At 59.6% G+C, this 24561-nt stretch overlaps 1 protein-coding gene across 4 annotated transcripts in view; it reads left to right on the top strand.

The window, feature by feature from the left end:
- Window positions 1-104: 104 nt before the first annotated feature.
- The window catches only part of KIAA0930 (KIAA0930 ortholog), a 35158-nt gene continuing 10701 nt past the window's right edge, over window positions 105-24561 (top strand). Inside the window, exons 1-4 of one of the 4 annotated variants that reach the window (XM_059401800.1) lie at window positions 105-218; window positions 20113-20264; window positions 24067-24192; window positions 24357-24434. In XM_059401800.1, the coding sequence (XP_059257783.1) occupies window positions 155-218; window positions 20113-20264; window positions 24067-24192; window positions 24357-24434 (420 nt within the window). In that variant the 5' untranslated portion in view covers window positions 105-154. Of the gene's footprint in view, window positions 219-8494; window positions 8561-8847; window positions 8937-19891; window positions 19917-20112; window positions 20265-24066; window positions 24193-24356; window positions 24435-24561 lie in introns of those variants that run through there. The other 3 variants (XM_059401802.1, XM_059401801.1, XM_059401803.1) reach the window with 3 other exon arrangements.

Raw genomic sequence — 24561 nt, forward strand, 5'->3', positions numbered from 1 at the left:
CGGCATGGCCTCTGCGCGGCCGCCGGGCCGGGCCTGCGCCTCGGCGCCCGCGCCCGCGGGGCTCCGGGCCGGGCCGCCCGCCCTCCCCGCCGCTGCCGCCGCGTCCCCCGAGCCTGCGGGCGGCGCCGAGGCCGAGGAGCGCTCGCTGCAGCGCATGCTGCGCGCCATAGCCGAGGAGCGCGGCCGCCTCAGCCTGCGCCGTGAGGTCTGCGGCCTCGGTGAGTGGGGCGGGCCGGGGCCGCCCGCCGGGGCAGTGCGCGCCTCCGCGGGTCTCCGCGCCGGTCTCCGTCGCTGCGTGTGTCTCCGTCTCCGTGCGCGTCTCGGTCTCCACGTCTCGGTCTCTGCGTGCGTCTCCGTCTCTCTGTGTTTCCGTCTCTGCGTGCGTCTCCGTCTCTGTGTGTGTCTCTGTGCGTGTGTGTGTCTCTGTCTGTCTCTCCCCCTGCGTGTCCTGGCCTCCTCCGTGCGCCCCCAGCTCCCCACGGATAGGTTTTTCCTGCGTCCCTGTGTGTTGGTCTCTGATTTCGGTCCCAAGAGCGACTCCGCACGAGAATGTTGCTGGGTCTCTTCCCCTTTCCCGGGTCTCTCGGTGTCTCCCTCTGTCTGTCCTTTCGAGTATGTCTGTTCACCCTTCTTCCTCGCCCGTGGTTGTGGCAGGTCCCTCCCTTCCCCTTCCCTGGGAAGCCCTCCCCGGGGCTTCAGTTCCACTGCAGGGAGTGTGGGCGTGGGATCTGGGGAGACCAGGAGATCAGCACGGGAATGGGGGGGCAGGGCCCAGTGGGGTCTAGGCACACCTCCCTGCAAGTGTGTCGTGGCCACCATGCCCAGCTTCCTGAAGCCTTTGTCTCCTGCACCTCTCCGCACTGCCTCGCCTGCTCCCCATCAGCTCCAAGTGGAACCTGTTGGGCCTTGGCCCCCTGAAGACACCCACTTAGCACAGAGAGCAGGACCTGCTGCCTCTCTGGGTGTGACCCTGTTCAGTTGAGGCCGTAGGTCATATGTCTGCTGTCGGGTGGGGTGGGGGTGTCTGGTATTGTTTGGAAGAGCCTGGGACTGTTAGGTGTGGGTGGGGTCTCCCTGCCTGGCTGGGTGTGAGGTCATCGCTGGGATTGGATCCTGCCCAGACTGAAGCTGAGAAGCCCCCTCCCCTGTAGGGTGGGTTTTTCATTTTCTCCATGAAAAGATCCCTCCCTTCTTCATGCGGAAAGGATTTCACTCCACATTGTCAGCCACCCCCACCCCACCCCCACCCCAGTCTGAGCTGGGGATTTCTGGGGAGGGGCGGGGGGTGTGGGTGTGGGTGACTGCGTTGTGAAGCAGGGAATGTCAGCTTTGGAGATTCTACCTTTCCCCTCGTTGCTCACCTTCAGGGAGTCCCAGAGAGCCAACATAACCCCTCTGGTCACACAGCAGCGGGGTCACCGCTGCCCTAGGGTTCCTGGCCCCTCAGCAGGCCACGCCCTGGAAGCAAGTGAGAAGAGGAAGTAACTTGCAGCCCTCCTTCCAGTCCTCCAGGCATGACACCTGTCCCCTCAGCCCAGCCTGCCCCAGGAACGACCTTTCCTGTGGGCAGGGGTGGGAATTGCGGGCGGGGCATTGGGGGTGCCTACCAAGTAAGGATGGACCAGGAGATGGATTTCTCAGGTGTCTTTTCTGAAAAGGTGTCACGACTTCATTTTGCACAGATGTTGAAGGATCCTTGTTTGTTCATTCAGCAAAGGTTCACTGAGCACCTACTGTGTGCTGGGCTGTACGCCAGGTGGCAGGCGCACCTGCTACCTGGTTCAGGCTGTCTGCGATGGGAGGGGTCCGAGGGACCATCTGCTGCAGGCCCCTCCCCCTGCTTGCTTGGAAGCCCCACGCAGCCCTTCCCCGCTTCACGTGAGCACTCCCCCACCGTCCTCGACCACTGAGCATCTTGTCTCTCCCCTGTCAGGCCCTGTCCCAGGGAGCCCACGGGGCCATTCCTTAAGGACAGTAGTAATTAATTTTAGCACTTGGCGTTTACGGAGTGCTTACTATGTGCAAGGACATTGTGTGTGCTCAGGTTGATTCTGACTTTGCCAGATAGGAATATCCTCTCCATGCCACAGAGAATCCAGAGGTTCAGAGAGGGGAGAGACTTGCGTAGAGATGGTCAGCGAGGAAGCAGCATGGTGGGCATTGACCCTTGGCCAGTCTGACCCCAGAGCCCGCCCCCCCAGATGCCTCCAGCTAGGCCCCCCGGGGCCTGCTGTGCTGCCTCTGGGGAGGAGCAATGCCTCAGGTCTCCTGTCCTGGCACCCAGACCTCCCTCCCGTGCAGGGTCTCCTGTCTTGCCCCCACCCTCCTATCCCGCCCGTCCCGCATTCCCCTGAACTCGGTCTGAGGTGCTCGGACGCCCTGTTTTAGGCCTGCTGTTTTCTCTTCCTGGACAGCCGCCCCTTCTCCCCTGCCCCCCCCCCCACGCCTGCGGGTGTCCTTTAAGTGTCCTGCGCTGCCACTTTCTGGGAACCCTTCCTCCACGTCCTGTCCCTCCTCCTGGGCTCTGCATACCAAGTGCACGTCTGTGGGTTTATCAGGCCTGTTGTGGCTTTGTGAGAGTCTGTGTGACTGTTTCCCCAGCAAGTGAGCCCCTCGAGGGCATGGCCCCGTAGAGCAGGTGCCCAGGAAACATTTAGCAGGCAAACGAGAGACTCTCTGGGCTTGTAAATTAAGGATGAGCGTGTGTATAGAACGTGGAATCTTGGCCTCTTAGCAGGGCTCACTTTGACCATCTTTTCATTTATCAGATGAGAGAGGGGAGGCTCAGAGAGGGCCAAGCTTAACAGTGACCTGTTGCCACAGTAGAGTTAGGACCCGGTGGTTGGCCTGTGCACCCAGACGGGAACTCAGGACGTGGACACGGCCCGCAGACCACTTCCGCCTTTCTTCCCTTTACAGCTGTGACAACCTGTTAGATGGAGGAATGTAAACCGCCCAGGCCGCCGTTGCTGTGTCATTAAAGCTGCGGTCATTCAGAAGCATGCCATGTTCCCTGAGGTTGTTTCAAAGGTGTCAGGGAGCCTCTGGTGGCGATGCTCGACCCCAGACACACTGTTGTCACTTCTGAGTCACAGCCTCTAAGATGGGAGAGGGCGACTGGTGCCCCCACACAGGGATTGTCGCTCGGCTGTCATGATGAAAGGCACCTTGTGGATGCAAACATGATGGTTGCATCTTTCCTTCAGCAGCATCTGTGTTGGAAACATCTCGTGAGTGCCGGGTGGGGGGATCGGGCCTGACCCTGCCTTGCTGGAGGCCACAGCTGAGTAGGGGAAAGAAGCCAGGTGCACTGTGACAGCCGAAGCAAAGATCCTGCTGGCAGCAGCTGCTCCGAGCAGGACTGGGGGTGGTTTATATACAGGAAACTGCTTGGGATTCCAGGGAACAGATGAACCAAGCTGGCTGGCTGAGCGAGCTTCTGTGGGGCTCCGGGTTCTCTGAGCTGGGAAGAGTCAGGAGGTCCAATGCCCAGATTATGGGCGATGCAGACATCTGGACCAAAAGTGGACATAGCCTGATCCTTCCTCTGGGGCTTGGGCTCTCTCGTGGGCCTGGGACGTCAGCTCCAGCACGCTGGGCAGGAAGGCTCCCTTTCAGCAGGGGCGGCGCGCCACTGACGTTCGGCAAAGCCCCGTGGACTTGACCCGGCCCCGGGACCTGGTGTCCACCAAGGACAGGCAGGTGCTGGAAGGGGTGAGGCCCCCTCATGCTGCTTGTCTTCAGGCCCTGCCTAGGCTGTGCACCTTGTAGAACTGCTGTTTGCCTGGCCTCTGGCCCCCTTCTAGGTGGCTGAGGGCATTCTCTCTCTGTGGGGCCAAAGGACAGTTTCATGTTCAAGGTTTGCTTTTATTCTTGAAACAGTCCTATAAGGTAGGTATTGTGGTACCCTTCTCTTTGTCCTGATGAGCGAAGGCAGGTTTAGAGGTGTAGTAACGTGTCCCTAGTCACGTGGCTGGGAAGGGGCCGAATCTGTCTATAAACCTAAGCTCTTAGCAGAGGGGGACCCCGCCCACACCTGCCCTCGGGGTGCTGGCAGCCTGGTCATCACAGGCGCGCACTGCTCCCAGGCACAGGTGGGTTGAGGAAGGGCCCAAGTCGAAGGATGAGAGGTTCCCTCCGGAGGCACGGAGGAGGGAGTCCCCACTGCTGATGGGGGGATGGTGCGAGGTGTGGCCTTTGAGAGGGGCTGCGGTGGGGCAGGGCCTGCCGGGGCCGAGGAGGAGAAGCCGGCCGGCTGCAAGGGAAGCTGTGTGGGAGCTGGGGCTGCAGCAGTGGCTGAGCCCGTGGCCGGGCCTTGGGGACTGTGGTGGCTGCTGACTTGTGGGGTGGCCTGCCTGGCACCCGGCACGCCCACTGTGCGCCAGGCGCCTGGCAGCCCTGGCAGTCTGATAGTTCCCCAACTTGCAGATGAGAAAAGCAGCTTCAGAGAGCAAACTGACTCACCCAAGGTCAGGTCGCTGGGAGGCCGCGGGACTGGGGTCTGTGTGACCTGTCAGAGGCCACGAGCTGCCTTGCAGGGAGTCATGCGATGAGCCAGAGGGCACTAAGCAGGGACATTGCCTTCCGGTGAGCCTCTGCCCCGGCTAAACACCCACGTACGCTGGACACCTGGTGCCAGTGTGAGAATCGGGAAGAGGACCGTACAGCCTTGGCCCAGCCCGTCACCCTTCTGCCGGGGTCAGTGCGGCTGGACTTTGGTGAGGGGCGGGAGATTTTGGTGGGAGATGTGCCTGGAAGGGAAGACTGGGGGCCTGTGACCCTGCACAGCGGCGATGGCAGAGTCTGTGGGTTGTGGGAGTTGTGTGAGAAGTGGCAGGTTCACGGACGACCGTGGGGAGCGGCTGAGACTTGGCGCAGGGTCAGCCCCGTCCTCGCTGTTGCGCTTGTCATTAGGAGGGTCAGGAAGGGCCTGGCCCCGTTCCCCGGCGTGAACTTGGGGTTGAATGTGTGCTCTGGGGGGCTGCCTGCTGTGCACTCCCTGCAGACAGTTTCCCGGGGTTCCCTGGGGTCCCGGGCCCTCCAGCCCAGCTAAGGCAGGCCAGGCTGGTCCTGGGCCCATGCTCTGGGGAGGAAGTGTGACCCTTTGTAGTGGTGGCAGTGCCTCTTTCGGTTCCCGGGCCTGTTTTTAAGGCCTGTGGGTTCCGGCTTCAGGCCGTGTCCGGGGCTGGAGCAGCCTGGAGGCTGTGGGGTGGTTTTCTCCTCAGGCAGAGACTCTGGGAGCTCCGAGGACTTTGGACTTCCCGCTTTAAAGAGCCCCAGGGTCCGGGCTGCAGGGGTGTCTCTGCCAGACCAGAGTGGGCTGAATCGTCTGGCGCCCCTGGGCCTGCAGGCGACGGCCACTCTGCCCCTGCTGTGTCCCTCCTTGCAGCGCTGCTGGCTGCTGCTGATGCTTGCCTCTTTTACCGGGCCGGGCTCTGGGGCAGTGGCAGAGCCCGAGGCCGTGGAGGGGGAGCCCCACGCGGGATCCTCGTGAGAAAACAGCCTCGGAATCCCCAAACAAATGTTTTCCCAATGAAAAAAAAAGTTCCATGCACATTATAGGAACTGGAAAATTTAAGAAAATGGGAAAAAAATTACTCACCGTTGCAGTCACCCAGAGACAACTATTAACTTTGCGAAGCCTTTTTATAAAGAATTCTTCGTCGTTCTCTGGTTTCTTAGTCATGGTTTCTGACTTAAAATTCCTAAAACATTTTCCATGTTGTCCAGACTTGAAGTGGAAATCCACCAGCCTGACCCTGGGGTGTCACAGACAGTCGGGCGGGGCTCAGAGAGGACCCTGACACCGGTGGGTCCCAAGGGCTGGAATGAATGCCTGATTTGATTCTCCCCCAATCCCCAGCCCATGCAGGGGGCACAGCTGGAGGCCAGTCAGGGGCGAGGCAGGGGTGTGTCCTCAAGCACATCCCTCCCAGGTCCCATTGGCCACAGATGGGGGCTGGGGTGTTGCCGTTGGACCTGCAAATAGGGGATCCGAGACATGGACCAGGGATAGGGGCTAAAGTCTGGGAAAACCCAGCTTGGGGTGGAGCCTTTACAACCCAGGGCCCCAGAAGCCACAGCTAAGTTTGAGGAGGACCCCCCTCCTCTTAAAAAGGGAATCCTGGTACACGTGCGTGCCTCCGTCTGTTAAGCGTCTGCCTTCAGCTCAGGTCGTGATCCCGGGGTCCTGGGATCGAGCCCCGCATTGGGCCCCCTGCTCAGTGGGAAGCCGGCTTCTCCCTCTGCCTGCCGCCCCCCCTGCTTGTGCGCACTCTCTGTGTCTCTCTGACAAATAAATAAATAAATCTTCAAAATAAATAAAAGGAAATCCTCTGACGTGACATGGCACAAGCGCCCAGCTAGCTTGAGTGTCTGTTCCTGACCAGTGATTAGCCGAAGGATGTCTGTTGACAGAAGTAGAAAGAGGCGGCTTCGGTTTTCTTTTTTTTTTTTTTTTCTGTAGGTGGACTTGTGGTTACTGTTTATCTTTTTTTTTTTTTTAAGATTTATGTATCTGAGAGAGGGGGAATGAGGGGGCGGGGGAGGGGCGGAGGGAGAAGGGGAAGCAGACAAGGCTGCAGGGAGCAGGTGGGGGGCAGTGGGGGGGTCGGAGGACGGGTGCATGCGGTGAAGAGGTGGTCGTTTCTTGGGGGGTGTCCCTTGAGTGGGCATTCCTCACAGAGGGCCTCCCTGGCAGAGGCAGACTGAGGAGGACGGCAGAGAACGTTCCAAATTGAATTGTCCCCCAGTGCTGTGCTGCTTCGGGGAGATCCCTGCCGCTCTCTGGGCCTCTGCTCTCCTGGGGGGTCGGATGCAAACACGATGGCTGTTCTGCCTCCCCCCAGCGCAGAGGCCAGTCTCCAGACCTAGAGCCGCAGAGAGTATCACGGAGGCTTGCCGGGACAGGTGACAGGGCCCGGGGCCAAATCCAGGGGGCCTGTGAGGGTGACCTTGAGCAAGGCCCTTGCCTCTGGCCCTCACTGTCCTCTTACATAAAGGGAGGGAGGGCAGACTGATCCGCAGCGCCATTCTCAGCCCGAGGTGTGGCGCGTGAGTCCCAGCCACCTGTGACAGTCAGGGCCGGTGACACCACGCCTCAGGGAGGTCCCTGCCACTCGGGTGCTTTGGCTCAAGCTGACGGAAGTGAAACGGGAAGAGGCAGAAACAGGAAGAACCCCGAATCCCACCCCGCACAGGGGGAACGGGAACCCTGTCATCCCACAACCCCAAGCCGTGGCCTCCCCTTCGGGCTGTAGCCTGCACAGCCTCCGAGCCCCCTGCCTGGGGGTCAGAGCCTCCTGGGGTGACTCGGGATTCCTTCTGACCCGGGGTGGAGGGGAGCGGCCCCCCACGGTGGGACTCCTGAGCTGTGTCTGCGTTCCGGGCCGCAGGGCACCCGGGGAGGCTGGGGAGGCCCGTGGGCTCCGGAAGAGGGCGGGAGCCAGAGCAGCTCCTGCAGGCGGGGGTGCGCCCAGCCTTGTGTCCTTCCCGTGGCGGCCCTGAGCGGAGGCTGTGTTCGACCTGTTGGCAGATGGAACTGGCGAGGCCTGGAGCCACCGGGGCACGGTGTTCACGGTCCCAGAGCAGTCAGTGTGGGTTTGGGGCCCAGTCCTCTGGGACGTGAGGCTGTGGCCTATGCAGTGTCTCCCTCAGATGCGTCCGTCTCCCCAAGGAGAGGCATTTGGCACCTCCTCCCCGAGCGGCCTCACCCTGGTGCGGCCCAGAGCAGGAGCCCCGCCGCCCACCGCCCGTCTCCACCATGAAGCAGGGAGGGGAGGGGGGATCAGGAGGCGGAGACGGATGTGGGAGTGGGCCCTTCTGGTGGAAGCTGCCTAGCAGAGGGCTGGGACCCCCGTCTCGGGGGAAAGAGTGCAGGTCCCGGGAAGAGGAACACTGTGCTGGGGCCCGGCCAGTGACCCAGTGATCTCAAGCCTAGGTGGCGGGGCGGGGGTGGGGCGAGCCAGGAGGTCACAGCTCCCAGCTCCCAGCTCCTGTCTGGGATGGGGCGCCTTGCCTGGGTGTCTGTGGGAGCCTCAGAGGTTCCTTGGGGGACCTGCAGCCGGTCTTACAGGCCCCGTGTTTCACGAATCAGAGCAATGAGTCAGGAGTTGGAATAAGGTCCCAGCCTCAGGAGGTGGGCTGCGGACTGGGGGGCATCTCTTTGGGCCCCAAACTGCTGGGTGGGCTCGAACCTGGAAAGGTTTAGGGGAGGGCACCGAGTGGCAGGGGTGGGGGAGCCCAGAGGATCGCTTCTGGAGACAGCGGGTGGGCGGTGGACCAGTCTGGCGGATGCCCCAAGAGAAGGCCTTGAGGACAGGGTCAAGGTCTATTTCCCACTGTGCTGGGGGCCTCCCACAGAGCCACTCTGGGAGCGGAGCGGGTCCACCCTGGCCGGGATCCCAGCCACGCCTGCCATTGTGGTCCTTCTGGGTGACCTGAGTCCAGCTTTGCTCTCCTCTCCCAGGAAGTCAGCTCTTAGGGTGATCCCGGCCGTGACCTGAGGGCTGGAAATGCAACAGAGGGCGGAGGATAAAGGCCTTGGTGGTGGAGGCTTTGGGTGAGTTTCAGAGCTTCTGGACGTGCTGTGAGCTGGCGGTGGTTGTCCCCCTCCCAGTTCCGTGCTCAGCCCTTGCCCACCTGCTGTTGGGTACCCTGCCCTGCGCGGGTGCTGGTCCCACTGCCAGCAGGGGGGCCTGGCTTGGGGGGGCGGGGCGGGGTGCTCGGGGGTTGGGAAGCCATGCGGAGGCGGAGGCTGGGAAGACATCCCCGGACTGGAGATTTGCAGGGTGACATCAGACAGGTGACTCAAGCCGGGAGTGACATCAGACAGGTGACTCAAGCCTGGAGCCTCCATTTCCTCATCAGCTGAACGAAGATGGAGACTTGACGCCGCAGGGTGTCGCGGAGGGTGGACAGAGGAGAGGTAGCATGAGGTGGGAGGCATCAGGGCTTGGGCGGGGGGAGGTGACGGCTGGGGTGACACATGGGGGCCATGGGCACGGTCAGGGTGGAGACCTGTCAGCGAGGGGAGAGGCGGACCGTGGCGGGCTGTGGGTACACCGGTGTCTGGTCCAGGAAGAAGGGCGGGGGGACCACGCCGCAGACTGCGGGGCTGTCCGGACAGCCCGGCTCACCTGGAGAAGGAGCCCGGACTTCAAGAAGACAGGGAAGCGGGCAGGGGTGTTGGGCTTCTCCTGACCCGGCCCCCTTGCCGCCCTGAGAGCCCTGCTTCCCTGAGGCCGGAGCAGAGCCCTGGCCAGGCCGTGGGGACCCGTCTGACCCGCACTTCTCTGTCTGACTGCCTCGGCCCCACAGGCCCGGCAGAAGCTCTGTCTCTTGCGCCCCGAGGGAGGGCTTGAGCTGGCGAGGAGCACTGAGAGGCACGAGTCGGTGAAAGGCCCATTGAGGGGACCACAGAGGCCCTATTCATCATCCGGCCACTGCAGGGGTGCGGGGGAGCGTCCGGGGGCTGAGGGCTGCCTTGGACTCGCCCCAGAGAGGCCACTTGACCCCCCCCACCGCCCGCCTTTGGGAGGGGGCCAGGCAGAGAAGAGGCGGCTGCCAAGCTAGGCGTGTACTCCGGGGGCACCTTCCCATAGCAGAGAGACCCCAACTCCCCCGCTCCCCTCCAGACCCCTAGCCCGGCCACACCAGGTGGCCCTGCCCCTGGCTCCGCCCACTTCAGTGTGACCCCTCAGATGGGGAGTCTCCCTAGTGGCTTCTGACTTGCGTAGACTCAGGACACCGTGGGCCACACACACCTGTGTGATACATCCGGGGGGCTGCCGCCGCCCCCGCACCCAGCTCCCAGCACCCGGCCTCGGAGAGTGGCCCTCGGTCAGTGTTGGCTCCAGACCGGACCAGGTGTGGATGGGGTGGGGAGGGGTGCAGTGCCTGCGACCTCGGACGGCCCATGACCTCACTGGTGACTAAAACCCGCTTCCGAGTGTGGACTCGGGAACGTAAGCATTGAGCACAACGCCTGGCACAGCCTTCAGTGGCATTTAAGTTCACGGGCATCTCTGTAGTGTTTGGACTACAGGAAGGCCGACTGAACCCTGACCCCGCGGGCATCTGCTCGACTCCCTCCGTCTCACGGTTTCTTTCACTGAGGCATTTCTGTGCACTTTGGTGGCCTGCTTTTTTGTTTCTGTTTTTTAAACTTTCTAGCCTATGCATTTTTCCAAGTAACTGCACTGTTACTAAAACAATTTGGTGGAAGAGTAATATATTTTTGAGACTTTCTGAGTAGGTAAACGTGCCTCAAGGGCATCAAATCCAAAGGGTATGAGGAGGTTCAAGATGAGAGTCTCCTTTCTCTGGCCTCTCGGGAGGCTGACACAGGCGGCAGCGGCGGTGAGCAATGCTTGTTAACCTGGGCGCCTGCCCAGGGCCCACCCTGCAGGAGGCCTCACATGTCCCCGCCCGCAAACTCCCCGCAGCGTGGGGAGGTGGATTCCCTTCTCACTACCCTTTTACAAGTGGGAAACGCCTCCAGGGGTTCGGGGCTCACTGGCCCCTGTTGGGACTGCCAGAGCCTGGAGGGAGCCCAGCGTCCACACTGCTTCACGTCTGCGCTCCGTCCCCCTCCCCCAGTCCTCACTCGGTCACGGCCAGCTGTTCGCCTTAGTAGTGAGAACCTCTTCCTCGAGGTTCTGCGCTCCCTCGTCCCACTTCCTCTATCCCAGAGATCTTAGAGGAACGTTGCAGTATTTTGCAAACACCACTGTCATAATTACATAATTTGGAAAAAACCCGAGGGGGTGGACTTGCCGGCTAGAAGGCGTGAGCAGGTGCGGCTCTTCAGTGCCTGCCATCTCCGTGGGGATTTTCATCAGCCGGACGTGAGGTCCTGTTTCTCGCCGTTCCCTTCCCCCTGGGAGTGTGGTCAGGTGTTCCGATTTTTACAAACCTGCGAGGTGAAAAGTAGAATTTGGTGGTTTTCAAAGAATATTCCTCTCACTGTATGAAGTTGAGCTGGTTTTCGCGTTTGGAAAGCTGTTTGTATCTTCCTTTGCTTTCCATTCTGTCTTATTTTAATTTTATTTATTTATTTGACAGACCGAGATTACAAGTAGGCAGAGAAGCAGGGCAGGGGGAGCAGGCTCACTGCTGAGCAGGGAGCCCAATGCGGGGCTCGATCCCAGGACCCTGGGATCATGACCTGAGCCAAAGGCAGAGGCTTTAACCTACTGAGCCACCCAGGCGCCCCTATTCTGTCTTATTTTATATTTGTTACATGAAGCTTATTATTTATTAGGGAAATTAGACACAAGATCAGAGTTCCAGTAGTTTTTCTGGTGCATTGTTTTCTTTTATGACGCATGTGGGGCTTTTTCCCCATAGACAATTTTTATTTTTATGTGGTTCGATGAATCTTTTCCTTGAAAGCCTTGGTGTTCTACTTAGAAAGGTTTTTTTCGTTTCTTGAGAGAATAAAAAAAGTTCTCCCGCCATTTTTTTTTTCTTTCTATGATTTTACTTTTAACGTTAAACGTTTTGATCTTTTAGAATTTGTGTCGGCATGAGCAGGGACCCAGGCTGCTGCTTTTCCTCTCGCTAGCCCGTTGTCGCAAGGCCCGTGGCCGGAGGCCCGTCGTCTTCATCCTGCGGGTTTGAAGGGCGACCTTGATGTGCACGAAATCACAGCGCGTCTCCTGTTCCGGTAGTTTCTGTGCTCGGCCACGGATCGGTGTGTTCATGCGCAGTGCTGTCCTGGCTTCACCGGTCACAGAGTTCATGTCACTTACTTGTTTCGTTGGCCAAAATTTATTGCTTCCTCTGGGCCAGACACTATTCTAGGACCTGAGTATGCAGCAGTGAACCGAATGACCAAAGCGCAAACACAGACCTTCACGGAGCGGACGTTCTCACGGGGCACCTCTGTGAAAACGCAGCCCAGTCCTAGGAGCAGAGAGAGGTGTTGGTGAACCATGGCCCCGGGCCAGTTCTGGCACTGCCTGTTTTTGTAAATAAAGGGGTTAGAACCTACTAGCTGTGCATTGCCCGGGGCGATGTTGTAGTTGAGACAGAACCTAAAATATTTTCTGTCTAGACCTTTGCAGAAAAAAGCATGTTGGCTTCTGTCCTAAGAAAAGCCTGAAAGCCAACAAAATAAACTGGTAAAATGCAGATGACGTTATGTAGTGACAGGTGCGGGAAGTGGGATCGGGAACGCTCGGGGTGGGGTTGGCGATTTTAAACCGGGTGGTTTGGGAAGGACTTGCGGAGAAGGTAGACTCTAGAGTAAAGGGTGGGCGTGACCCAAGGGGGATTCTGAGCCCGGAAGCGACAGCAACTGATGGAGGCGTGAGGACCAGTTAGAAAGCTGTGCCAGTGAGGCGGGCGTGAGCTGGTGGCTGGGCTCTGGGCAGAAGGGTGGTTTGTGGGAGGTGGTTGGCTTCCAGGTTTGTCTGAAGATAGAATCAATGAAATGGTACAGTGATGAAGTCACTGTTCTGCGGGGGGTGGGGAATGGTCGAAATTAACCAGTGTGTACATGACCAAATCTGTCCAGGAAAATGGTGGAGAAGTTGTTGGAGTCGGCTTCTGGTTGGCGCTGTAGGGCTGAGGGCTGTTTTGCGGTTTGTATTTTTAGCGTCTGATGAGACTCGGTGTTTTGTTTGCTAGGATCCTTTGGGTTACAGGTCCCTGTTTTTCCCGCTGGCCGGTTTCTCCTGCAAGCCAGCCTCCTGCACCAGGCAGACGCATCCCACGGTTCTAGGGGCTTTAGGTCTGCAACGCCAAGGGGTGGCAGGAGGCCCTAGCTCTCCGATAGAGACCCTGTCCCCACCTCGTTCTTTCGGAATTGTCCTGGCTCTTCCCACTTACTCTGAAACACTCTCTTGGTGTTTTCTATTGGCTCATGTTAACATAACGAATTAGTGGAGTTTTTCCTTCAGTGATTTGAATATCCCTACCCAAGAACTCGCAAACCTTCAATCATTCAAGTCAGTTTTTTTTTTTATTATTATTTTTTAAAAATTCTGAATGGAGTTAATTCTTCCCATTATACGTTCTAGCCGGAATGGTGGTGTGTCTCAGAACCGCTGGCTTCTGGATGTACTGGTGACTTTGTACGTATGACTTCTGTTGTTTTCAGTTGAATTTTTTGCTTCTTCCAGGTCAGGTACAATGTCATCGGTAAGATGTTAATTTTACCTTCTCCTCACAAATTCTGTTATTAACATCCTCATTGTCTAACTGCAACGTATCTAGTACCTTTAGAACAATGTTAATCATAGTGAATTGCGGTAATACTTAACTTGTTTTCTTTTCTACTTGAGCTATAGATCGTGTTTAAGGAAATACCCTTAATTCTCATTTTATGGAGAATTTTTTTTTTAATCAAGAAGGAGTATTGAATTTTACTGGAGTTTTCTCAGCATCATAGAGATGATCGTATATTATTTTTCTTTTAATCTGTAAATATATAGTGAATATATGAATACATTTCATAATATTGGACCATTTTTGTATTCCTAAATTAAATCTGACTTGGAAATGGGATACACTTTTAGTGGATTGCTTGGTTCTTTTTAATATTGTATTTAAGATTTTTATGTTTCTTTCCATGTGTGAGATTAGCCTGTACTTCCCTTGTGTGTGCGTGCATGTGTGTGTGTGTGTGTGTGTGTGTGTGTGTGTGTATGTGTGTGTATGCATGCTCTATTTTTGGAATCAACATTATGCCTCCTTGTTTAAAAGAATGTGCAAATTTCTTAGGCTCTAAAAATGTGTGAGTAGCATAGGAGCTGTTGTTTCTTGAGGATCTGGTAGAATTGCCCTCTCAAAAACATCTCTTGGCGTGCTACTCCAACATAGCCTTTTTAGAAGTAGTTCTTGGACAGTTTTCTCTATTGTAATGCATAGTCCTCATTTTTAATGGCTGCAGACTGTCTGTTTTGTTTTAAAGTGGGCTCCCAGCACAGAGCTCCCCATGGGGCTCGTCAGCAATGCTGCGCTCAAGACCTGAGCTGAGTTCCAGAGTAAGACGCCGAACAGACTGAGCCACCTAGGTGCCCTGGAAACTGTTCTAATGAGGGCGGTACTCTAGCTGGCTTAACCATGTGGCTGAATGGTCCTGAAGAGCGCTGGGGTGGTTTCAAGGAGTGCCTCCCAAAAATCTAATTCATGATTTTTCAAAGGTCTGGTCAATGGAAAATAATTTGCTTGAGGCAGGGGAGACAGCTGGCCCTCGTGGCCCTTTGGAGCTGACGGATGCCAGTATTTCTGGGACAGTCCGTCCTCATTATTCATGGATTCCATGTTTGCAAATTCACGTGCTTGCTAAAATTTATTTGTAGCCCCCAACTCAGTACTTATGGCGCTTTCACAATTAATTGCAGATATGCACAAAGCAGAAAACTTGGGGAGCTCAGTGGGTGCGCTCCCCCCACCCCCAGGTCAACTGAGGTGACCCTCAGCCTCATTTCAGTCATGTTCTCCACAAGTGTCCGTTTGGGGACACTTTAGTCCCTGTATTTTGCATTTTGTGCTCTGTGTTGATGATTTTGCTGTTTAAAGTGGTCCCTGAGCAGAATGCTAGAGTCTGCCCCAGGCATGAGAAGGCTGTGACTGGCCCTTATGGAAAAGATCACATGGTTTGTTTGGGGATTTTTTTGGTGTTTTTTTTAGATCACATGTTTTAAATAACACGTGTGTGTTCGGCACAAGTTACTGTGCTGTTGGCCTTGCGTCCAGTGTTGACAAACCACCGCTACATTAAATTACATTTAGTCACAAAACACTACATCAAGTCACAAAACAAACACACGTAAAGCAAGGTTACGTGCTGATTGATTGGCGGAAATGTTGTGTCCAGAGATTTCGTAGGAACCGCTACCTCGGTTCCCCCGGGAGCACTGGTGCGATACTGTTCATCCCATGGCTACTCCAGAACGGAACGACCATGCATCATGAGAAGGGGGCCGTTAGGATGCTGCTGTAGGACCCCAGGCCAGCAGGGAAGCTGGGCCCTCGGGTATGGAGGGTCCGTGGTGTGGCCCAGGTGAGCGGCTCAGCATCAGGGGCTGCCCCTGTGCCACAGGTGTGTCCACTGGTTCAGGATCCTGAAAACCTCCTGCCACGGCGGCCGGATGGCGGGGAGACAGGGATGGGGGGAGGTGGGGTGGTTAGGGAGCTCTCTGCTGGAGTGGCACCTGCCTGGGCTTGTGACCCAGGGCATCTCTTGCTGGGCAGGCCTGGGGAAAGGCCACATTGTGGACAGAGACAAGCAGAGCAGTGGTACAGGGCGTCCCCACGAACCCACACGTGGATGGGCCTTGACAAAGGGTGTTCCTGTCGGCCTCTCGCCTGGTCCTCACCGTGGATTCTGGGAGGGTGGGAGGTTAGAGCCATCTCATGGGTGGGGTCCCTGAGATCCAGAGAGGTCGCATGGAGTGGCTGCCTGGCTAGTGCGGGGGTGACTCGGGACCTGACCTCAGGTGTGTGTGACTGCAGATCCGGTCGCTGCTCTGTGCCGCTTGGAGCCTGAATTCTCTCTTGCCCAGTCTCGCCCCTCGCTTCGGACTGGGAGCGTCTCTCTGAAGACAGGAGTCCCCACTCCGCCCCCCTCCCTCCCTCTCTCATCAGCCTGTGGACACTGATCAGAGCTTGTACGTTCACGGGAAGAGGAGGTATCCTCGGACTCAGCAATACTGAGAGTCAGAGCAGGAGGAAGTGGAAGCTATTCCCCGTCAGGTTCACAGCCCCGGTCACTCTGGTGTGTGCTGCTGGTGTTCCCTGTGGCCGCAGGTGCACCTGTGCTCTTCTCCGAGAGGGACGGAGATCGGCTTAGCAGATGGAGCGTATCCCCCCAGACCGAGGGGCAGCACAGCGAGCTGTTTTCTTTTCCTCTGTTGGGCTGTTACCTTCCTGGCCCTCATGCACAGTCGTAGGGAAGAGCTTTGTGCCCACGGCTGTTATTTTGTGTTTTTATTTCCCTGCATAAAGTAGTTCGGAGAAGTAGGAGAACGTCCATCTGCTTTTCACAAAGGCGAGGGGGTGTGCGTTCTTCAGCAGCCCCACGAGCGTCCCCGGGCAGCGCCCTTGCTGGCTTTGCCTCTTACAACTTCGAATCAGCGTTACCAGAGCGTGATTCACGTGAGACAGAGTGCGTCCACGTGGCCACGCGGATGAGGTTTGCCGGCCGTATGGACCCGTGAAGCCACCAGCGTGAGAAACAGAACGCGTGGGGACAACCACTGCTCTGCTTTTTAAAAAAAAGTTTTATGTATTTGAGAGAGAGAGAGCATGAGCAGGGGGAGCAGCAGGCAGAGGGGAAGCAGGCTCCCCGCTGAGCAGAGAGCCCGACGCAGGGCTCGATCCCAGGACCCTGAGATCATGACGTGAGCCGAAGGCAGAGGCTTAGCCCACTGAGCCACCCAGGCGCTCCATAATGAATTTCTGATTACTTGTGAGATTAGTGTTTTCCCGCATTTTTGTTAACTGGTTACGTTTCCTTTTTGGTATGTTCCCCATTTTTAGGGTCTGTGGGCGTTTCCCTTCAACGCTCGCTGTGGTCGGGGTCCCTCTGTGTCCCAGACACGGGTCACCGAACCGCAGCTTGCCTCCCCCCGGGCTTCATGCTCCCTTTGATTTCAGTGATGCTTCTCTTGGACTAGAGGGCAGTTTGGAATGTTCGGGAAGGCGGCTCTTGACCGCTGTGACTTCTCTTCTGCTTCTGACTTCGAGCGTCCCGGGCGTGGAGGTGGTCTGCGGGCCTGTTCCCCGCGGTGATGCCCACGGCCCCCTTCTGGCCCTTGTCCCTGTGGCTCTTTGCCTCGAACCCCTCTCCCGCCTCACGATGGGCCTTCTTGGCTTTGTGTTAGAGGAAGCTGTGCTGGAGTTGGAGTGTCTTCCCTCTGGGGTCGTCAGGCCAGTGCTGAAATCGTGACGTTGAGGATTCTGTCCCCCAGTGGACAGCGAGTCTTCAAGCCCCTTATTGCATTCAGAGCTCCCTGGCACTGGGTCCCCTAACTTGCAGGTACCCTTGCAGCGGGGTGACGGTTGGCCCAGACTGGACACCCTCTCCTCTCCTCTCCCATTACACCTTCTCAGTGCCCGCCGCAGGCCCACTGCCCCACGCAGCTCCCCACGGTGTGACCGTGGAGTCGTGGCCCCAGGCCCCGGAGAGCCCAGCGAGGAGGGCTTCTAAGGCTTCTCCGGGAGATCTTTGTGACGTCAGGGCCTGTGGCTGATGGAAGGAGGCCCGGGCTCCCGGGAGACGGCTCTAGCGGGGCCACCTCCCAACTGTGCAGCTGGGCTAAGCCGTTCATGCAGCATTTAGGGAGTGCCTGCTGCATGCCTGGCACTTTGCTGGGCTCTGAGATCAAGACAGAGCCCCGACTCCTGGGATGCTCTCCCGCTGTGGGGGACAGACAGCAGACGTGGGAACACCAGGGGGGATAAGGTTGCGGCAGCCGTGAAACCAGGTGACGTGACAGGGAGAGCGCAGGGGGCCCGTCTGGTGTGGGGCCTGGAGGGGTTCTGTGAGGAGGCGACATCGCGGCTCTGAGTGTCGCCGGGAGGGGCCCAGGGCAGGGGAGTGGAAGCCGAGGGGAAGCAGGGGCAGAGCACCCGAGGTCAGCGCTGGAGCCTGGAGACCGGGACGGAGCCGGGTGGGAACTCTGGGTTTTATGCGGAGTGCCCCCGGGAGGCTGCAGGCGGGGCAGGGAGAGGCGTTTAAACAAATGTCCTGTGGCTGCGGTGCCGAGGGTGGGCCGTCGGGCGGCCGTGCACATCCCCGCACGTCCCCGCGGAGGTGGCCCTCGCTCCATACCGGTGGCTGTGAGTGTGGGGAGGAGGACTTGGTGTGCGGCTGCTGGGAGCTTGGTAGGAGCGTTTGTGTGGCCCGGAGAGGGTGGGGCCCTGGGAGGGCGGCTGGGATTTCCCACGAGGAGTCCACCCTGGCCGTCAGTGTGGTTCAGGCTCCTGGGACCCCGGCGGGGGAGCTGTGGAGAAGGTGTGCTTAGCTCTGCCAGGCAGGGAAATGGGACCCCCTACTGGCCCCCGCTGGGCGCGGAGGCTAATAGCACAGGGTGCATATGTTGTGCCCCGTCCAGAACGTCCTCCCGAAGCCGGACCCCTCGTCCCTCAGCCCAGGACGCCATCCGTACACTGCGCTCCCAGGGCAGGACCGCTGCTCACCACGCCGTGGGTCTGGAGCCTCCTGGCCCTTACTCTCACCGAGCTGCCGAGTGGAGCGCGGAACATCTTTCCGGAGCCTGAGCGTGGGGTTGGCCAGGTCCGAGGGCCTCAGTAGTGTCTAATGCTGTGAACTTGAGCACGTCCTCGAACCTACCGAGGGCTGGTCTTTTCTGTGCCAGGGCAGGGATGACAGGCGTCGCGACCGTGGAAGGCAAAAGCCTGTGTAGGCCACGTGGCCCGGGCCCACAGGTGGCAGGCGTACTTCTCATCCATGCTGACCGGGCACCCAGTTACCACCAGGCCACGATGGGGTGACTTCTGTTAGCGCCACGAGAGGGATCACCCACGGAAGGCAGTGCCTGGCCCCAAGGACAGACACTGGTGGCCACCCTCTGTCTCTGTGGCAGACGGAGGGGTTTGAGGTGTGAACCCAGTCCATCACAGCCAGAGACGCTTCTTGGGGGCGTCCCAGGACCCGCAGGGAGGGCGCCTTCGCTCTCCTTTGCAGGGGTCTGTAGTGGTGGGACTGGGCGTTGCGGGTCAGCAGAGTGTGTGGGAACCGCTACGGAGTGATGCAGGAGGAACGCAGATGGGGGGCGGGGGGCTTGATTCCGCCCGGGGCCACCAGGCAGGCGCACTGACCCAGACCGCTAATGGGAAGACCCCCATCTGCCCTCACCCGGGACCCAAGCAGGTCATGGGAATAGGTAGGCTCCAGGCTGTGGGCAGCGGCTGGGCAGGGGGCTCGGGCTGGTTTGCAGCCCAGGTTCTCTGGTCACCATGTGGCTGGAGTGAGCACAGTCTGGGGTTTCTGCGAGCGACCCCGCCTGCTAGAGCCTGATGGCTGAGCCCCCAGGAGTCTGGTCAGGGGACCTGCCAGTCCTGGTGGGGCCTCTGAACTGCCGGCGGGGGGGGCGCGGGGGAGTCCACTGGGGGCGCTCAGCTTCCCCATCTCTCAGGGTGGGGGTTGGTCCTTCTGGCACCAGAGTACAAGGACTGGGTCACAGTGGGAAAGTACGTTCTGGAGAAGAGAGGAAGAAACCAGCAACGATCTAGCGTTTCGATGATAGGAAACGGCTCTGTCGCATGTCCTGAGACTGCATGCGATCTGCCCGGAGAGGCAGGAGGCCCGTGTTGCCTGGGCTTGCTCTGTGCCAGGCGCGGGCCCCGTCTGTGCCGCTTCCCTGGCAGGTGTCTGGCAGCTGACATTCGCGGGGGAACCTGGGGACCAGAGAGGCCAAACGGCCTGTCAGGGTCGCTGTAGGCTGTGCGAGGGCAGAAACCCGGGGCTTTCCCACCAGAGCCCAAGAGCCTTTTGTCCTCCTGCGAGAAGGGTGGCGACAGCTCTAGGGACCCTAAAGAAACACTTATTTGTCATAAAAGAAGAGGCTCTGCAAAGATCACGGGAGCACAGATCTGCCTGATGACGGGCTCCGCTGGGCGCGGGGGGGTGGGGGCCTCCCCTGCCGGCCGCCGAGGCTGGTTGGCACAGGGCAGCTGTTCCTTTAAGTCGGGTTCTCCGTGGGAATTGCCGCAGCCTGGGGTGGGGGTGGGGGCTGCTGGCCGAGGGTGGTGCCAGCCTCCGGAGCTCCCTCCAGAGCCCGGCTGTCTGCTCCCAGCCCAGACGCTGTGACGCTGCCTCTCAAAGGGCTTTCCTTCCCTGCGAAGCTGCTGATTCATGCGCACTGCGGTCGGCTGGGCTGTGGGACCGGGGGCCGGGGCTCTTGGGCTCTGCTGGGTGGAGGCACTGGGCCTGGCAGGAGGTGTCCTTGAGCTCCTGTCCCCTGGCTGGGAGTGGGGGGAGTCGGGGGGGTGGTGATGAGGGAGCAGGGGGCTCTGGACATCACAGACCAGAAGTGTAGGTTGGGGGAGGGGAGGAGAGGGAGACAGGGCTTGGCCAAGGTCACATGTAAGGGCCAGGTTGACTCGTCCTCTCTCACTCTTCGCCTCCCTCGGCAGGGTGCTTCAAGGATGACCGCATCGTCTTCTGGACTTGGATGTTCTCTACCTACTTCATGGAGAAATGGGCGCCGCGGCAGGACGACATGCTTTTCTACGTGCGCCGGAAGCTGGCGTACCCAGGCAGTGAGGCCAGCGTGGACGGGAGGAAGGTGAGCGGCCCCCTCCGGCCCCAGCCAAGCATCCTTGCGGGGTCTGCCCATAGCTGCCCGGGTGGGCTTCCCTGCAGACCTCCAGCAGGTCCCAAGGGGGAAACGCAGTTGACTGAGCACGTCGTGGGAGCCAGGAGCTGTGTGGAGACTGGGGCGGGGCAAAGCTTTTCCCGCCGCCCTTCACCAGGACCCTGAGAGGCAGGGATGACATCACTGTTGTCCCTTTGAGGGGACAGGTTTAGAGGCGAGGTGGTTTGACCAGCATACTATTAAGTCAATCAACAGGAGAGCAAAGATTTGAACCCAGAGTCTAGGGTCCTCCCTGGCCAGCGGCAGGCTGAGCGGCCTCGAAGATGAGGAGGAGGCCTGGCGGTTCTGAGCCCTCGCCATGCAGCAGACGCCGTGCTCGGCTCTTTCCTTCTCGAAGCTCTTATGTCCTCCCTGTAACTCAGCGGGGCAGGTGGGGAGCCCGGGGACTTGGGGCGAAGGGGCTCGGCTGAGCCATTTCATCCACCACATTTAAGCGTGTGGAGGAATTAGTAAAACAGCCTTCATGTGTTCCCTTCTGTTTTTCAGAAACGCTACTAGCTTCTAGAATGTGTAAGCACCTTATGTCGAACAGGGGAATGCACTGTTTTCCTTTAATCACAAAAACGGGAGGGTGAGGGACTCTGGTCTGGAACTCAGAGCCATCGTGGCTCCAAGTCCAGAGCCCTCTGGTCCCTGGGCCGTGGCTTGGGAGCTGCAGCCCACATGTCAAGTGTTGGAGCCTGTCCCTGCTTGTCCCTGTTCGTGGAGCTTGACACACAGGGTCTGGGAGTTCTGTGTATGGACAGGCCTGGTGCCTTCTGCAGAGGAGACACAGTGGCTTGCGTGCTGGCCGCCAGAGAGCTGGTCTGGCTGGCTTGTGGCACATGCAGGAAGGCCCAGGGTTGGCCTAGGTCCTGGGGTGTTCACGTGGTATGCCAGCCGCCGGCTGCGGGACCGAGTGTTGTCCCTGGGACCCAGGAGCGCATCATAGAGCCAGTACCAAAGGGTAAATCCAGTGACTGGAAGGGACAGAAATGGTCAGCAGAGGCCACATGGGTGAGGTGAGCCTTCAGGAAGGAAAGAGCTTTCCCAGACGAAGGGACAGTAACCCCAATCGTAGGCCTGAAGCTTGTCAAAGCCCCTTCGTTCGGGTGGCCCGTGCTGGTACCATGTGGCCCCGGGTAGAAAGGCGGGAGCAGAGACAAGGTCAGCTCGGGCCAGATCATGTGGATGCTGAAGGCCATGCCTCGGAGTTCGGGTCGGTCCCTGGAGCTCTGAGCAAGTGAGGAAGGGGGACGTGGTCAGAGTTCCATTTAGCTCCTGCGCGGCAGCTGGAGGAACGACTGAGGTTGGAGCAGAGGCAGGGGAGGGGGTGGGGAGCAAGGGAGTGCGGCGGGCGGCACGAAGGCCAGGGGCATAGGCTCCACCAGCAGGGCTCCGGGTGACTGGACGCGGGCCTGCGGGAAGGCTCCACGTGACAGCCGGGTCGCTGCCATGGGCTCAGGGTAGGTCCAGTGCTGTCAGAGGAGGGCAGGGTTCGGTGTTGGACAGGCTGAGTCCTAGGCGCCAGGGAGCCTAGACGCCAGATTCCGGTGTCTTCTGGTGGCGGGTCTCCTGTCTGACACTCAGCAGAGACTCAGGGACAGAGGCAGGGCTCCAGGACCGATGGCTCCAAGATGGTCCCTGGGGCATGGGAATGTGTGGGAAAAGGAGGGGGACTTGGAGGCGGGATAGTCACAGAGGCCTAGGACAGAGCTCCGAGCTAGCCTGACACTGGAGGGACTAGCAGGAGACCAAGTGGCAGGCCAGGTAGGGGTGCCGGGAGGAAGGGGCGTGACCAGCGGGGAGGCGAGACCTGAGGAGCCAAGTCCGGCAGGACGAGAAGGGGGACAGGCCGATGGACCTGGGACCAGAGGCTGGGGAGGCGTGGGCAGAGCAGCCTCAGCGGTGGGCAGGGACTGCCCCCTGGAAGGGAGGAAGAGAAGGCCGCAGCGGGTGGGACTTGGCGGGGCTCGGTGTTGGAGGACAGGCCCGTGAGCCGAGCGGCCCTGGACCTGGCCCAGAGCTCCGCCGTCCCTGCTCGCTGTGCCTGCTCTGTCGGGGGCTGTCGTGGACAGACCAGCTTTTCCAGCTTTGTCTGCCCCGACTTGCCGCTCAGCCTGGCCTGCTATGGGGGCTGGGCAGTTGCTCGGTGAGGTTAAGGTCCTTCCATTGCGCACACCTGGGAGGCCAGGTGTGTGGGGTAGTGTGACCACAGGAGTCTCCTGGCAGAGGGTGGCGAGCCCCTAGGGAGCCTCACTGCTAGAGACACCCACCGTGGGCATGCTGTCCTCCCTCAGCTCAGCCCAGGGGCGCAGGCTTCTAGCGCCAGGGCTCACCTGCACAACTGGAACGGGGCCGTTCTGCCCGAGGGCACGCAGCGAGGGTACAGCCTGCGCCCTTGGCCCCTCGGCATCTGCTGGAGTTCACGTTGTAGACGTTGGGTTTTGTTTGGGTTTTGTGGGGAGCGGGGGGGTTGGTTTTTGTATGTTTTGCAAAATCTTCATCTTTTCCCAAAGGCAGCCTGCTAAGACCAGAGGCTCTAATAAGGATCAGAGACTCAGCCAGGCCCTGAATTTTGGTGTGGGGAGAGGCCTCAGCTCTGGTTAGGGATGGTTTTCTCAGCCTTGAGTTCTCCAGGAAGCAGGCCGGAGAAGGGAGAGGCCAGGTGAAGAGGTAGCAAGAGAAGTTCCCTGATCCTAACTGCGCAGTTTGGGGCTGGGGTCCCCGGACCGTGTGCAGGCTTCCTGGAAGGTTTGGGGGTGTTGAGGTCCGTTGGGGGAACATGTGGCAGTCCAGCTGTTGATACGCGAGAATGTTCCATCAAACACCGCAGTGAGCCGTAGGCAGCTGCCCCTCCCTGCAGCACTGGGAGCCCAGGGATGACTCAGACCTGGCCCTGTGCTCGGGGAGCCCGCGTCTCCTGGGGCAGACAGACAGCATCACCAGTGATCAGAGCGCTTAGTGCTGCGGTAGTGGGAGAACGGGGTGGGGGGGTGGTGGGAACAGCCGGGAGCCACACAGAGAAGGCTGTGACACCGGGCCTCAGTGCTGTAGGACAGAGAAAGGGGTCCACGGTGGCCTAAGGACAGTCCCACTGGAGGGACCAACCCGTGGGGTGCTGGTGGGGGCGTGCCAGGCACACACGTGACTCGGCACCTCCCCGAGGGGACCCTGTGGTGTCTGTCGTGTTTGGAGGGCAGGGGGTTGGGCAGTGATGTGGGGAGACCCCGCAAGCCCGAAGGGTGCAGCGTGGGCAGGGAAGGACAAACCGGAGACTGGACAAGCCGTCCCGGCAGCCTCTCTGCCCCCGCCACTCAAAAGAACAGAGCCAGGAGAGCCCAGGGCAGGCGCCTGCGCACTGTGGCCTCTCTGCGGCAAGCCAGGGCCGCCTCCCGCCCCCTCCCCAGCCTGCCGCAGAGCTGGTACCCGGTTGCCATAGCAACCTGCGGGCTTCCTGCGCTAGGCCCAGGGTGGTGGTGGTGGGCGGATGGGTGGACGGTCGCCTCCAGGCAGATTGAACAGAAGCAGTGTGGGTGGGACAGGCGGCTGGGATCCCCACGCCGAGCTGCCGGGGCTCTAGGGACCACCTCGGAGGCTCCTTCTCAATGGACTTGGGGCCGCACAGCCGGAGACGGAGAAGCCAGGCGGGAGTCTGTGTCTGCCTTAGCGGCTGTCCCGGCAGTAGTCAGGGAGAGGGGGCCGGGACTCATCTGTGCCCTGTGCCCCTCAGCGGGCCGAGGCGGAGCCCGAGGTGGAGGTGGAGGTGTACCGGCGCGACTCCAAGAAGCTGCCGGGCCTTGGAGACCCCGACATTGACTGGGAGGAGAGTGTTTGCCTGAACCTCATCCTGCAGAAGGTACACGGCGTGGTGGGGGCCGGGCTCCGGGGGGAGGGCTGTCTGGTGGGGGTGGGTCTCCAGGGGCACGGCGTGGTTGGGGCCGGGCTCCGGGGGGAGGGCTGTGGCGGGGCTGAGGGACAGCAGACCCCTCCACGCGCGGTGTCCTGCGTGCTCCCTTCCAGCTGGACTACATGGTCACCTGTGCCGTGTGCACGCGCACTGATGGGGGGGACATCCACATCCATAAGAAGAAATCCCAGGTAAGCCCCAGGCCTCCTACCTGGGAGCTCAGCCCAGAAGTGGCAGCCTCGTGGCTGCTTAGCATTTGGGTGGGGGAGCCGGCCCTCCCCTCCCCCTCCTTCCTTCCCCGCCTGGAGGGGCAGGTCT

Source organism: Mustela nigripes, chromosome 6 (genome assembly GCF_022355385.1).
Source record: "Mustela nigripes isolate SB6536 chromosome 6, MUSNIG.SB6536, whole genome shotgun sequence".
NCBI lineage: Eukaryota > Metazoa > Chordata > Mammalia > Carnivora > Mustelidae > Mustela > Mustela nigripes.